At 46.3% G+C, this 14,771-nt stretch overlaps 1 protein-coding gene across 2 annotated transcripts in view; it reads right to left on the bottom strand.

Annotated features, from left to right (window-relative positions):
* Positions 1 to 14,771, bottom strand: part of SUPT6H (SPT6 homolog, histone chaperone and transcription elongation factor) — a 28,844-nt gene that overhangs the window by 5,700 nt on the left and 8,373 nt on the right. For both annotated transcript variants that reach the window (XM_015245802.3, XM_015245801.3), the window contains exons 4-28: positions 14,633 to 14,709; positions 14,099 to 14,291; positions 13,790 to 13,874; positions 12,881 to 13,154; positions 12,421 to 12,522; positions 11,947 to 12,063; positions 11,505 to 11,594; positions 11,158 to 11,300; positions 10,343 to 10,491; positions 10,095 to 10,193; positions 9,516 to 9,645; positions 9,280 to 9,430; positions 8,957 to 9,111; positions 8,566 to 8,761; positions 8,023 to 8,162; positions 7,784 to 7,901; positions 6,908 to 6,984; positions 6,514 to 6,649; positions 6,084 to 6,221; positions 5,838 to 6,005; positions 5,092 to 5,219; positions 3,758 to 3,965; positions 3,092 to 3,239; positions 2,558 to 2,700; positions 1,511 to 1,651 (exon numbers count right to left, since the gene is read on the bottom strand). In XM_015245802.3, the coding sequence (XP_015101288.1) occupies positions 1,511 to 1,651; positions 2,558 to 2,700; positions 3,092 to 3,239; positions 3,758 to 3,965; positions 5,092 to 5,219; positions 5,838 to 6,005; positions 6,084 to 6,221; positions 6,514 to 6,649; positions 6,908 to 6,984; positions 7,784 to 7,901; positions 8,023 to 8,162; positions 8,566 to 8,761; positions 8,957 to 9,111; positions 9,280 to 9,430; positions 9,516 to 9,645; positions 10,095 to 10,193; positions 10,343 to 10,491; positions 11,158 to 11,300; positions 11,505 to 11,594; positions 11,947 to 12,063; positions 12,421 to 12,522; positions 12,881 to 13,154; positions 13,790 to 13,874; positions 14,099 to 14,291; positions 14,633 to 14,709 (3,506 nt within the window). The remainder of the gene's footprint in view (positions 1 to 1,510; positions 1,652 to 2,557; positions 2,701 to 3,091; positions 3,240 to 3,757; positions 3,966 to 5,091; positions 5,220 to 5,837; positions 6,006 to 6,083; positions 6,222 to 6,513; positions 6,650 to 6,907; positions 6,985 to 7,783; positions 7,902 to 8,022; positions 8,163 to 8,565; positions 8,762 to 8,956; positions 9,112 to 9,279; positions 9,431 to 9,515; positions 9,646 to 10,094; positions 10,194 to 10,342; positions 10,492 to 11,157; positions 11,301 to 11,504; positions 11,595 to 11,946; positions 12,064 to 12,420; positions 12,523 to 12,880; positions 13,155 to 13,789; positions 13,875 to 14,098; positions 14,292 to 14,632; positions 14,710 to 14,771) is intronic.

Here is a 14,771-nt window from a genome sequence, read left to right as displayed (position 1 = left end):
AAAGATGATCTAGCCCAATGCCCTATTTATATGTGAGAAAACCAAAGTCCAGGCAGAAAGGTGGAGTGACTGCCCAAAGCCAGCCAGCTACGGAATGGCAGATTAGGAGTTCAGGATTGAGTCTGGCCTACAGACTACAGCCTATGCCCTGTACTGATGCCTCCCATATAGGCAGGAAAACCCACTAGAGCCTACTGGGATCTATCCTGTCACTGGCACTATTCCCTCCTCCCATAATGTCACCTAATTACTGCTCCTATAGTGTGAGCGAAGTCTGGCTGCCCTTTTAGGAGGGAAAACAAATAGCCATTTTCTGTACTTTATCCCTAACTTGAGCCCTTCTGTCTAAAGGGTGACAAAAACCAGTTAATCTGCATGACTCTCCTTCTGAAAATCTTCTTAGCTTCATTTATAGGCATATCTTGGGGATATCACAGGTTCAGTTTCAGATCACCACAATAGAGCAAAAATCGAAATAGAGTGAGTCAAAAGAATTTCTGGGTTTCCCAGTGGATATATACGTTATGTTTACACTATACTATAGTCTACTAAGTGTGCAATACTATTATGTTTAAGAAACATGTACATACATTAACTAAAAATCACTTCATTGCTAAAAAATGCTAACCATCACCTGAGCCTTCAGCAAGCCCTAATCTGTTTGCAGTAGTAACATCAAAGACCACTGACTGAAGATCACCATAACAAATATAATGAAAAAGGCTGAAATATTGTGAGAATTACCACACATACATGTGACACAGAGACAAGAAGTGATCAAATGCTGTCAGAAAAATGGCACTGATAGACATGATCGGTGCAGGGTTGCTACAAACCTTCAATTTGTAAAAAATATAGTATCTGCAAAGCACAACAAAATGACATATGCCTATATTAGGAATGTCTTTCCCTAGCCTTCCTAAGTCCACAGTTCTCAGAGGTTCACAATACTCAGAACTAGAACCAGAGAATTTGGCAGATCTGGTACCGGCCATGCTACTAACTTGCTGATCCTGGAAAAGGCACTCGAATGCCTCTGAAAAGACAAGGTAATTTTTCTTCCCCGTAAGGCTGTGAGATTAGACGTAATGTATGCAAATGTTGATAGCTGGTATCTAGTATGTACATAATAAATGTCAACTTGGCATAATAAACACCAAGAGAATACTAGAACAGAAAGGGAGTGCAGCCTTTCTGCTTCGCAGCATGTAATGCGGGCCTTGCTTCCTGCCGGCTGGACTAAACCACAGCTTCCCACACAGGAAGAGCCCTCTCCCAAAGGGTTGGCAACTTGATGAAATTCCACAAAGGCAGTGAACAAAAGCAGCTACTCATTCAGATGCTTCTGGTCCTGGCTTCTCTCAACTAGTTATAAATCCTCCTGAAACTCTCCCCACCAGCAGCCACTGGGAACAGAGCCTAACTCTCAATGAGGACAGCCTAAAGTTAGAGAGCCTGACTTGAACAGCTGAAAACTGCACTAGATACCTCAACCCAGTCATTCACCTACCTTCACTCGTTCCTCTGGCCGCTTTACCACTTTGTCACTGAGGAATTTGGTGGGGATGAAGCCCGTGACACCATTGTCTAGCCGTGTTTTGACACCGATGGCCTGGCCTGGGCACGAACCACTGTCAAAGTGGTTCCAGACCTAAAGAGGGCATCAGGAGAGGAGACTGCTCATTAAGATTCTGGAGATCACACATTCAAAAGAGAGCTGCCAGGGGTGTTGTAATTCATTTTACCACTGACACTGGCATCATGATCTGAGAACACAATGACTGAGCCACCCAGCAACAAAGAATTTAAACATCCTCACTGCTCCTTGACTCATAACTCATGTTCGGCACCACTGGCCATGAGATCAATCCTTTATGTTAATCTAATCTGTATGTTCCTCCAGCTGCAACTCCTCCAGCTGTATGTTCCTCCATTCCTCCCCATTCTGTTCTGACCTAGCAGGCCTAAGAAATATCTATGTCAGTCTCCTTAGAACAACTCATTCCTGTGAACCAGGAACCCCTTGGCTTTTTTATATCCTGGAAAAATCCCACCAGTTTCTTCTATTTGGTAAAGCTGAGAAACTATTTTACAATTGAGCAACATCTGAAGATCCAGAGAAAGCTTTCAGGGTGGTTTTTATGAGTTCTGCCCATGAGAAAAACAGACGGTGTCTAGAAGATTGTGGGAAAAACTGTTAAGATTGTGTGGAGAAAGAAAAAATTGAAGGGAGCCTACAAGATACCTTCTAACTATCATAGGGACTCTGTACCCACTCTGTAGGTAAGAAATGCATGTTCTCATGTCTCTAATCTGGTTGAGCTAGATCCCGAGAGAGTGGGAAACAAGGGTTAAACCACGAAAGCATATAGATCATCCTGCGTAGCATACGGAGGGACGTCATGTTAGACCTATGTGCATTCCAGCCTTCTTCCTTCTTTGTGTATTTATTTGGTAAAGCATGATCTAAAATATCCCCATTCTTGATTCCTTTCTAGGGCACTGAGACAATTCAATCAAGGAAATTCAGTGACCATGATAACAGGGCAGCACATACCTCGCTGAGTTCAGGGAAATTGTCCTGTTGACAGAAGGGGCACTGCCATAGCCCTGTCTCATCATTGCGGATTGCCTGGTCATAGCTCTCACCCTGTGGACGCCTGTGGGCAATGCCAGTGACGTTGCAGATGATAAGCTTTCCTGGAGGAAGGGGAGAGGAGAAGGGAAGAAAACAGGGAGCAGGCTAAGAGAACTGGAGAGGTGATTCCTTCCCACCAACCCACAGAACACGTGTCTTAGAGCATCTCTACTGATTTTCGTCACACCCTTGGAAAAGGGAGATCATTTGATGCGGGGGAAATGAGGCCATAGATTGACCCCATGAAGATCCCACAGCAGCAGGTTAAAAGCATATCTGACCTTGAACTCAACTTTGACTTCCAGTTCAGGACTCCTAATCTTCTTAAAAGCTCCCCTGGTCTTTGAGTACAAACCTGCCTCATTCTGTTGGAATTATTGCTTGGTTTGAATGTACAATAAATGCATCCCCTCACCCCTCTATGTCCTCCTCCCACTGAAAAACAGAATTTACCAATGTAGAAGGTCTCTGGTGTTTCTTTGGTCAACATATTGAAGATTTCCTCTGTGTTGGGCGAGCGGTAGGCTGTCCGGAGGTCCTTATACCGACAGCTTAGCTCTGCCCGGATGTCGTACAGAGTGATGTGTTTGTCACCATAGCCCTGGGGAAGAAGCCCATCAAGAAGAACCTTGCAACCTCCCCAAGCCACAAGGGGTTCCAATGAAAGGACTAGGGCAGTTGGCTCCTGTCAGGGATTGTCTCTTTTCCCCCAGCATTTACTACAGGAGATATTCAAACTTTTCCTTAGCCATGGAAAGCTCATCTACAATAAAAATGCTTCACAGAACCCCCATGTGTAAAACAGATAAATGCAAAGCCGCACTGTTGGAAAGGGGGAAAGAGGGCCTGGAAGGAAACTGTATGACTCACCCTCTCCCGGCTCCCCACAATGTGCCCCTCCACAATGACTATAGCAGTCTCCCTGTAGAGATTTCAACTCCCTAAAGCAGACTGAAAACTTCCTTGAGAAACACAGTACAGCACAGGGAGGGAGAAGAAAGCATTAAGTCTCCTATACTAACACTACTGTGGTTTCTCTGGAGACTTGCTGCCTGAGTCTCTTTCCAACTAGGCCACTTGGGATGGTTTCTGTGACAGGCTTTCTACACTGTCACGCACCTGCCTCTCCAGTTCTTCTGCAAAGGCATCAAGGTCCAGGTCCTTGAGTCGCTCTGGGTTTTCCAAGATCTCTTCAAGGGCTCCTGCAGGGTTGGCATCCTCAGCTGATTCATCATATTCCAGAGCATCAACCGCCATCTTCCTGGCCCACTCATAGGTTTCAGGGTGGACTCGGGAACCATCAAGGACTTCTATATATGAGTCAGTGCTGAAGAAAAGGTGAAAAAGGGGAAGGATACATAACGAGAAGTTTCTAGTAACAACCCAAATGTTCACCAATGGGGAATTGGTTAAAGAAATTAGGGTACCTCCATACAATGGAATACTATACAGCCATTAAAAAGAATGAGGTAGATCTATGTGTGCTGACATGGAAAGATGGCCACGATATACTGATACGTGAATAATGCACTGCAAAACACTATGAGTCATATGATCCCATTTTTGTAGTAAATGGGTAGTTAGTAAATGCATAGCAAAAAATAAAATTTAAGAAAGTTGTAGTATACATCAACTTGTTATGGTAGTTATCTCTGGGGGGTGGGATTATGGGGGACTTCAACTTTCTGCACAATGTTTCTATATGTTGAATTTTATATAATGAACTTATATAAGTCTTACATTAAGATAAAACAAGAAGGGGGAAGAAGACCTTTGAGAATTTGCTGACAGCTACTTTCCCCCATAAAGCCTTCCCAGGCTGGTCTTGCCCGTGCACTCACATGGACCTATGTTATTCGTGGAGTGTTACAGCAAAGCTGGGTGGAAAATGAAGTTTTAGAACTTGAAGCCTATTTCCCCACTGATTTCCATTACTGAATGAGGAGCTATGTGCCCGTGGAAAAGATCCTCCAAAGACTGAGTTGATAACTTCTGGAGAGGAAGAGGTCAATAGTGAAGTCCAAAGTCCAAATGAAAAGAACTTTCTCTCAATAACATCATTTCAAAATACACCAGATCTCTCTCCCCCTTCCTTATCTCCTCAGACCCCCACACTCCTTTCCACTGCCCGTGCTATCCCCACCCTTCTCTAGCCATAACTAACCATAACAACAGAACAAGTTTGTGTTTACTGAACCAAGTATTATGTTTTCTGTCCTTTATTTATAAACTAAGTTGGTTCTTTTTATGTTTCTCTCACAAAAATCCTTCGCATAATTGAACTGATCTTTTCCATAGGTCAGAGGCTCTTGACTAAATAAAGGTTCCTCAACTTTGCTTTAAAACATTTGCTAATTTAAATAGCTTGTGGCCCTTTGACAGCCCTCTCCTTTGTATCCCCAAAGTAAAGCCCAAGGGAATTCCTCTTGGCCCACCCAGGCAGAGGGCATCACCTGTCCCCCAGGGAGGCTGTGTCGATCTTGAGGAAGCCAGCACAGTTCATGAAAACTTTGGGACCCATGTGGCACATGGTGACGAGCTGGGTCCGGCTCTCCAGCCTGGTGTTGTTCTGCTTCAAGATCTAGGGGAGAGGCCTGGAGTGAGCTGGAGCAGCAGGCAGGTACCACCTCCCAGCCTGCTTTCAGGTCTCTAGGAAACCCTCCCTGATGGGAACTTTGCCCCCACACCCCAATATTTGAGCATTACACCATACTAACTGCTACTAAAAAAATTATTTAAAGAACTTCATTATACTGACCAAAGACAATACATAGCTAATGTATGGCTTCAAAATTCGTGATAAAATATACACTCAAGTTGCCATCACTCATTTTAAGAAAAAGAATACTACCAATACTCTTGAAGGTCACTACATGATCCCCTCTGTGATTGAAATAATTTTTCTTTCCACTGGGAAAAAATTATCCTAAGGTCTGTGTCTAGTACACTCTTGCCTTCCTCCATCTGTTTTGAATCATGGCTTAGGCTATCTTTTCCCTGAGTCATCATAGCACAGCCGTGAAGAGCATGGCTGTGCCCACCCTGTCTGAAGTCTGACTCTCACTCTGACGAGCTGGATGACTCTGGACAAGTGCCTTTACCCCTCTGACCTTGGTCTTTCTGTCAAAGCATACTGGCATAGTGTAAAGGCTCAATGGAATAGGAATTTCTTTTCTTCCCTGAGTCAACCCAATCCTACCTTTAGGAGATGGGTCCCTTTTCGAGGTCCCAGGCCACAGACATACTGTATTAAGGCCTGGCTATAGGGGTGGGCAATGGCACGGTTGACATCGACCCCAACCTCGTTGACCCGGTTGATAAATTCACAGTACAAGGCATTGAGCAGCTCTTCTTTCACCACATGCTCCTGTCAACACACAGCAAGTAGGGATAAGGTTACTGTGCCACTCTGCATACCTGGGGCTACCTGTTAACTCCTACTCACCTGCAAGGGGTGAAACTTGAGGCACAGGATGTCTTCATCAGAGCTGCACACCTGGGCAAATTCAATTAGAGGGTCCTGGATGCGCCGGGCCAGGGAGACGGCCTGTCTCAGCACTGGAGGGTAATCCCGGAATTCTGCCTAAGAGTCAAACGAGGGTCAGCGGGGCCATAAAGTTCCCTCAGCAAAAATAGCAAGAGAAAATCTAAACCATCCGGCTTTAAGTCACTTTCTCTTCTCTGGGACCATTTTTCCTGGGACCAATTTAATTTCTGGGGCTTCCAATCTAAACCATGACTGGCACAATGGAGAGTCTCTGTTTAGGTAAATAAACAGGTGCAGTCCTGTGCCCCTGATAACTTTTGTTTACCTATCTCTCTGGGGTTGATAACTTTTGCCTCTGTAGGTCCTAAGGGTGGGGCTCCAGCATTACCTCTGATTTCTTGCTGTTCATATAGAGAATGGCCAACTCGTTGTCAATCAGCTCCACCCCAATAGAGGACAACTGTTGGCCCTGGTCCAGCTCATGCACAATGCGCTTTACATCCTCAATCAACATCTGGGCGTCCCTGGAGGGATGAGGGGTGCTGGTCAGGGCTATTTCTGGATAGTTTCTCAGGGATGAACTATCTCATGGCTGGGATGGGGGAGGAGAGAGTTTTGAAGACAAAGAGGTACAATATCCCCAGGGACATCCCCTGAGGATGAAGGTATTACAAAAGCTCTACACAGGCACATGCCTACTATGTAGTAGGCATGTGGCAGATTCAACAATAAAGGATGAGTGACTTCAAGCCAGGCCTGGCCCAATCCTCTGATGCCCCTACCTGTTCTCTCCTGCAACTGTCACCACATGAGGCTTTTTGTTCAGAAGAAATTTCTTTAGAGTTTCAATATCTTGAGCCTAGATTGAAAGAAAATTGGAGCTGAATGGCTCTGAGGATATAAAGATTTCAAGCACTTCTCTCTCGGTAAGTAGCTTGAGGCCTTACAAGACCAGAACAATGATGCATCACACTCTGTTTAACTGAAACACAAAACAAGGGGACGAGGACCTCTAGTTTGAACAATATACACATCTGTTAATGTTTTCCAAGATTATTCTAATTCTAGCTTAGACTTGAGTTGTGGTTAACTAAACATACTTGGGTCTTTTTTTTTACATAAACCACTGCCTAACAGTCAGGACTATTTTGATCTCACTTTAAGATCTTTCCTTTTTAAAACAGTTGCTTATTAAAAAGTACTTTTTACAATGGGGCTCTCTCAAGAAAACTGAAAGATACTGTTAGGTTAAAAAAAATTAGCAGCATATACACAAGATGAATTCAAATTTCTCTTTCCTTGGAAGAAACACTGAAAGGCTAAAGCAGGGAAAAGGTTGGCGTAATGCCTCAGTGGCTTTCAGCTCCTGGAACAGGCTGACCTAGATGCTGGTAAGAACAGAGGCAATTATGGCAGCTCCCAGAAGCACACAACGCCTAGGAACTGGCCTTATGCCAGAAGTAAATTCTGCACCAGAACTTGAGTGCCATCTACTGCCTATGGAAGTGAGACTTATCCCAGGACTTGAGAGGTCAGTGACCAGGTCAGAGATAATCAGGGTCTTGCATGGGATGTTGCTTAGACCATTAGCTTTTAACCCCACTGAATTATAAGATGCATTCAAGATGTACACGTGGTAACCTATCCCAGACACTTGCCTTCTTTTCCCGTTCTTCCTCTCTCCACGCAGTTCGCCGTTTGGTAAAATGAGGCAGTCGGAGGAAGTCTGTCACTTCTCCTTCACCGTTGACCAAGGCGCAGAACACAGGGTGATCTCTGCCAGCCAGGCAGAAAAGGACCATGTGATAATTAGCAAAATGAGGATATGAGTAAGAGAAGAATGAGATCAGGAAGACAGGTACGGGCTAATGTCAGGCAGGCAGGAACAGGCAGTTACCTGGCAGAGGAGAAAGCAATGCCTAGGACTCGGATGCCCTTCCCTTGGTTCTCATCCATAAAGTCGTCATCTTCCTCTACCTGTTGATCTGGCCGGTAGGGTGCCACCCTCAACCAGTTGTAGAGCTTTCGACTGCAGGCCTGGGGAGGAGATATACCCAACACTATGGCCATCAGGCTTACCAACTGTGTTAAGGAAAGAGATGCAGATACACATGCACAAAGGTCATTTTCATATGCACACATTTTCTCACTCCTGGACAGGCTTATGACCTGAAGACATATCTTGCTTTTAGAAATAGGAGAGTACACAGAGGCCAGCCATATAAACAAAGAATATCTGTATGGAATCGAGGAGGGAGGGAAGAGGCCCTTTAAGTGAGGAGGTCTTGGAATGACCTGTGACTGCACTCACTCTCAGGTTACGCTCTGCCTGCCCCCAGTGCTTCCTCTTTAGGTACAGGATAGTTATTAGGAGTTCCTTCACGCTGAACTCTTGTTTGGGAAAGTCCTACGACTAAAGATCATGAGTTCTTGTCCTCACCTTTATAACATATTCTTTGGCTTCGGCCAGCAGCTTGTTCTTGAGCTCTTTGGCCATCTGCACATAGAGGAACTGCTGCAAAGCTCGCTCAATGGCCATGGTGCGCTGTCGGTTCCACTCCTGCACCTGGTGGCTGAACTCATCTCGGTAGTAAAATTGTTTGATTTCTTCAAAATATGTCTGGTCATTGCCATACCTGAGAAAAGACAACACTGTGGTGTCAGGGATTGAGAAAAGGTGATGCCCAAATACCCACGAACACCGTGAGTAAACCACGGACAGTGGGTTGCTCAATTGAGAAAGTGTGGTTCACATTCCTGAGGCCCCCTCCCTCCAACACACTCCTCGTCAAGCCCTCCCCAAAGAGCTTCCAGCCCAGAGTGTAGCTTACCCTTCTACCCCCTTCATATCTATGCTGATGTCAATGGTGAGCAGTCCTTCATCTTCAGCCAGGCATATCTTGAGGAACTGATCATCTCTCAGTTCCTTAACAGGCTTGTTCTTTAAGTACTTGAAGGAGTAAGCATAGTGGGCCTCATCCACATCCTACACATCAAGAGGGAATCATCAGCCTATGGATAGCTGGGCTTGACCCTGGGGAAAAAGACCGCCTCTCTGCTCTCAGGCAGAGCTCAGCTAAGTGAAGGCAATAAACTCAGTTGAATCAAACAGAGCTGAACCACATACTGGATCAAAGCCCTCCAACTGGCTTACCTTTCTACCTTTCTTGGTGGGGGTTATATTTAGTTTGGCTCTCTCCTGGAAAGTCTGCCTCAGCACCTGCCGGACAAGTGGCTCTCGGGCAATCTGCAGGGCTACCATGTAGCGGGCACCTTCCAGTACAGCTTCTGGTGTAGGGAACTGGCTGTAGGGAAAACGGAGAAGCTGCAGGATGAGGGCATCTTTGTCCTCAGGTCCCTCCTCCTGCCAGGTATGTGCTGCAGGCCTACCTGCAAACATAATCCTTGGCCAGCTCCAAGGGCTCTGCAGGAAACTGCTCTGTCTCGTGCCTCTGGTAACTGTCCCGGAGGTTTTCCCCAAATTGCTCAGGAGTAAGCCCAAACTTTTTGGCCAAGCCATCTAAAGCAAACAGGAGAGTGAAAGGTGAGGCAACAGCTGGGCCGAATAACCTCTTAGCTTTTAGTTTAGGGCCGCAATTCTGGGCATTAGGCTTTAAAGGGGTCTCGAATGAACAGGACCAGGATGTCTTAAAACAAACAGTGAAAACAGTGACTTTAAACAGCTGACAGGCTGTTATGAAGCAGAAGAAACAGAAATTTTAAATATGACTACTACGCTCAGAACTAAGGTGGAAGCTACAGTTTAATAAAAGAATTTCCCAAAGATGGGATGAATTCCCTCTCTCTGTGAGTTTTCTGCTCCTTCAGGAATTATGGGAGAGGCTGAACCATTCCTGTGGCATGGGTCATGGGAGAAGTGTTACAACTTTATTGGTGATTCACTCAGATGTCCTTCAAGTTCTTCTACCTACCAGTGACTATTGGGGAATTTATGCAGTTAGTTTTTACCTAGCCCAGCACTCTGGCAGATGGTGTACATATCTCGGCGGGAAGCCTGCTTGAGCTCTGGCCCCCTCTGCTCCTCATCTTCTCCCTCCTCACCATCACCTGGAAGGAAAACATGAGTTAGTGCTGTAGTTTCCAGTCACTCCCAAGGATCTGACACACATAGAAAAGCCCCAAGGTGTACTCAGCCAAGGGCATCTTTAGAAAGGCCACGGACACTGAGCCTCTGGGTTTTCTTTTCCAGCACTCACCTTCCTCATCGCCCTCTTCCCTTACACGCTTTAGCTTCTTGCGGCTGGCCTTGGCGGCATTCTGCATCTTGGGGATGTCACGACCATAATAAAGCAGGAAATGATTGTAGACATCTTTTAGCTCATCCATTGACTGTACATCCTTGAGCCTGGAGGGAAGGGACATAAGACTTCAATTATCACTGAAAAAGGGTATACCCCAGTTTTGCTACAAGAGGTCCAATTCCCACGAGGCAGGATCCCAACTAGGATAGGTACCTGTATTATTTATTATTAGAGACATACAATGGACCCAGACCATGACTTAATTGTAACTAAAGTACCTTAAAATAGTAACATGTCAAACAATTGGTGGCTGGTGGTTGTCAGAAACAGCAACAAAAAGGGAGAGGCAGATGAGGCAGCACATCTCCACCACAGCTCAGAGTCCTCGAGACAGTCCTTGTCCTTCCTCTCCAGCTTTATACCACTGGCCACTAAAATCATCTGATCCCTTCCCACACCCTTCTCTGATTCCAGGCTCACCAAACTACTTTCTGGCTTTAGTTTGGTTCCCTATGTAGCTTTATATACAGGGAACATACAAAAAAGCAAACATGACTATCTGATCCTCTTAAACCTTTTATACCAACATGAAGTAACAGGAATTCGCCTGTCAGAAAGATCACTTCTGACGTGTTGATAAATTGAGTTTCTGAGGGAAGGGCCCTGTGCTGAGAATTCTACAAGCTTATCCTGCTCTGGGGCTGAGGTTTGGGGGAACCTGTCTCTGGTATGAGAGCTCCCTGTAATGGAATAAACCCTGCATATGCTACCTCTCCATGTCGGTGGTGTCCAGAGCCCGGATACCATCAGCAAGGGGCTTGTCAGGGTCAGCAGAGATTTGCTCGTATTGATAAGCCTGCATCTTCTCAAACAGCCGCGTTAGGTTCTCCTTACGGATCCTCAGCTGGGTCCACTAGGGCAGGACAGGGCAGGAGTAAGGGCTGGTGTTCGGCCTTGGAGACCCAAGGCCATGCTGTTCATCACCAGGAGACCCTGGGGGAAGTCTGGCAGGCTTCGGGGTTTGGCTGCCACCTGATATGTACAAGGGGACTTTGGGCCCAGAAGCAGTAGTACCCAATCCAGCCCTCAGCCCCTTGGGGGCGCATATTCCTATTACCTTTTCATCCCACTGCCACACCCTCCATAGGTCATTGATATGCAACTCAGGCTCCACATACTCTTTTCGGTAAAAGGCAATGAAAGGCACCTAGAGTGGCAAGGAGATAGCAGTCAGCCAGAGAGAAAAAATCTGCAAGGATTCCCTTTGCCAGAAGTATAAACAAACAGCTCCAAGAAATTCAACAGTTGGAAGCCTGGCCTCCCTCACATGCCCATCCAGGGCACACACTCTCCCCCTAGAGGGAAGATAATACTGCCTCTAGGTAATACTGGGGTAGCACTGTTCTCTTGATCACTAAAGTCTATGGTCCTTACACTTCTTGAGTCAAGGGACCACTGCTGATGATAGAAGGCGACTTCCACCTGAGTTAGGGAGCCACTTTTTCACTCACCCCTAGTTGAATTTTTAACCAATAGGCCACAAGGGCTTGAGGTGTTACCTCAAAATGCTGATTTCGCATGAAGCCCAGGGCCTCTTTAATCTTCTGAATTGTGCTGGGCCCTTTTCGACTGAAGCTGCTGGTTGGCTGCCCTCGGTCTAGGTAATCACAGCTTTCCTACAGTAAGAAAAAAAAAGAAACAGCAATGACACCATTACTTGCTTTGCCTTACCACACGCAAAACTGCTTCTTGTCACAGGATGACCTTCTCAGATGAAACCTAGGAAAATCTCCCTCATACCCCTGCACACACAGATGCTGTTCTGTTCCAGGCACACAGATGTTTGGGGTAAGGGAGAAGCAGCTTCTCATCCTGATGAAGTGGCTTAGTCAGGAGTGGGATTCAAACCCACGCCTCCAGGGTAGACTGTGAGCTGAACGCAGCACCTTAGACCACTTGGCCATTCTGACGGCGGGCTTCTGATAAAGCGGCTTTGGTTCATGTCAAAACATAAGGATCGTTTTTTGGGGTACCTGCAGAGAAATAGTTGGTGTGGCAAAGGCGTTCCTGTAGATCCAGTCAGCCTCTTCTTCCAATTCATCATCTTCAGCCCCCTTGACTGGGATGGAACGGAGCTGCAGGAGATAAAACAACAGCATGAGACTGACTTTATCTTGTATCTCACATAGGAAAAACATGTACTGCTTCTGGAAAAAAATGCGTGCTCTGCAGGCATACATTTCTAGTACCCAAAAGAGGGGTGTCTGGCAAGTAGACACTTCGTCTATTTGCTAAAGAAAGAGTGCAGTTTCAGGAACCATAAGCCGCATGAGTCTATGCTGAGCTGGACTCCCTATACCGCCATCAAATGGGGCTCAAAGCTGACTTCCTATATACCAACTGTTACCAGATTGTTGCTAGATTGTTTCTCTCCTATAACTCAAGGTAGGTGATGACAGGTTGGCAGAAGGACAGAGGCTGGTGCTTCCTTACCTGGAACCTCTCAGGCAGGTCAGTGGCTCGGATTTCATTGTCCTGATCTGTGAGGTGGCTGCTTTCTAGCTCGCTGGGCTCGTACATCTCGAAGATGCTCCTGCGGCTCACACGTTTCTTGGTGGTCTTCTTGGGGCGCACTCGGATCTCACCCTCAGCCTCATCATCCTCATACTCATACTCTTCCTCTAATTCTTCATCATACTCATTGTATTTCTCAAATTCATCATAATCGAAGTCCACACCGAAAATCTCCTGGGCTTCTTGCAAGGCCCTGTGGGTGAGAGCAAAAGGCAGTTGGCCCAGGTTCTGGTGAGAGGAGAGGAATGCAACCCCTGCAGAGATCCTTTATCTACCCGAAGGGAACTAAGGTTAACAGAAAGGTAAATAAAAAAGGCCTATTCATCACGGAGTAAAGGCTTAGCCGAGGGATATTTCTGGGGAAACTATGACTTACTGAGGTTAAAAGGCCCATCTTTGGCATGTGCAAGTGACAAGGATCAAACAGCAACAGGGCAGATGGGTCCATATCACGTTCAGTGGGTCTATCTTCTGCTAAGGCACTACAGTATTCCCTCAGGGCAAAAGCTTTCTTCCAACAAAATTATATTTAGAAAACTAATATATAAACAAATGAACATAGGGCTGCAAGTGGAAGGGAGAGGCTGGAGCCTTGCCCAAGTGTGATTCCACCCTAAGCCCACAGAGACCCTAGAATGCAGGAAGAGAGCTATCAGAGCTTCTAGGAGCAGTCCGACATCACTGCTTGGTAAAGGTTATTAGAGGCAGGGAAGCAAAATGGCTGAGAGCTGAGAATGTCCCATTTTTGGCAGAGAACCCTGACCTCCTCCTTCCTGACTGGGTCCATTCAGATGCCTTTATCACCACCTCCCACCAGACCCCACTCACGCATCTGTGTATCCAGGAAGCTTTTTCCGCCACTTAGGTTTTTTCAGTGGTTGTCCATCGTCATCCACAATGAAGTCATCAATATCTGGGTAGGGAAGGGAGGGGTCAGTGCTCAGAGGCAGGGGATGAGCCAGGACTGAATGGCTTTAGTTCCTACTATATGAGTGGCCAGTGAGGAGGGTAGATTGGAACTTCTTTGTGTCAAATGTTTGGGCCGTGTAGCTGAAGAATGGTTTCCCATTCTATTCCTCAGGGTATGAAAACCCAACATCCGTACCAAAACAGGCTTCCCTGCCTGATGCCACATACCTGACTCTTCATCATCTTCCTCTTCCTCCTCGGGAGGAGCCATGGGGGCCTCCACGGCCTCCTGCCCTTCTTCCCCTTCCCCATCCTGGAAGATCTCCTCTGCAATAGCTTCTTTTTCATGTTCCTCCTTGCCATATTCCTCCTCATCATCGTCTTCATCATCTGACATTTTTTTGACACGCCGGTATTTTTGCTAGGGGTGGAAAACCTGCCTCATCAGGGCCTGAGGAGACTGGCATAAGGATGCTTGCTCTCCAGTCTCATTCCCATTTTCCCACCACAGTTACTCTGACAAGGGACATCAGAGAGAACACATCAAATGATGCTCTTTCAGCCCCAAGGCCCACCCTTGAAACTTTGATAAGCTTTTAACAGGCACCCAGAACTGGGCTCCAAAGCACAGTGATACTGAGCCATTTTCTCTTCTCTGATGTTCCCCAAACTGTTCTGGAGGTGCCTCCTCCCCCTGGAGTCACTGAATTGCAAGCGCTTCTTCTCTCACCCCCAAGGTAAGAGACAAAAAAAGACACTTACTCCTCTTTTGACTTTGACACCCAAATTCTCCTCAATGAGGTCAAAATCATCATCCTCCAGGCGGTCGTCAAAAGATGCTAGAGAAGACAAAGTGTAGCCCATGGTGATGGGGAGGCCCCTCCTCCACTGAGACTTCCAC

This window comes from Vicugna pacos, chromosome 16, assembly GCF_048564905.1.
Source record: "Vicugna pacos chromosome 16, VicPac4, whole genome shotgun sequence".
Lineage (NCBI taxonomy): Eukaryota > Metazoa > Chordata > Mammalia > Artiodactyla > Camelidae > Vicugna > Vicugna pacos.
This window is presented reverse-complemented; position numbering and strand designations above follow the sequence as displayed.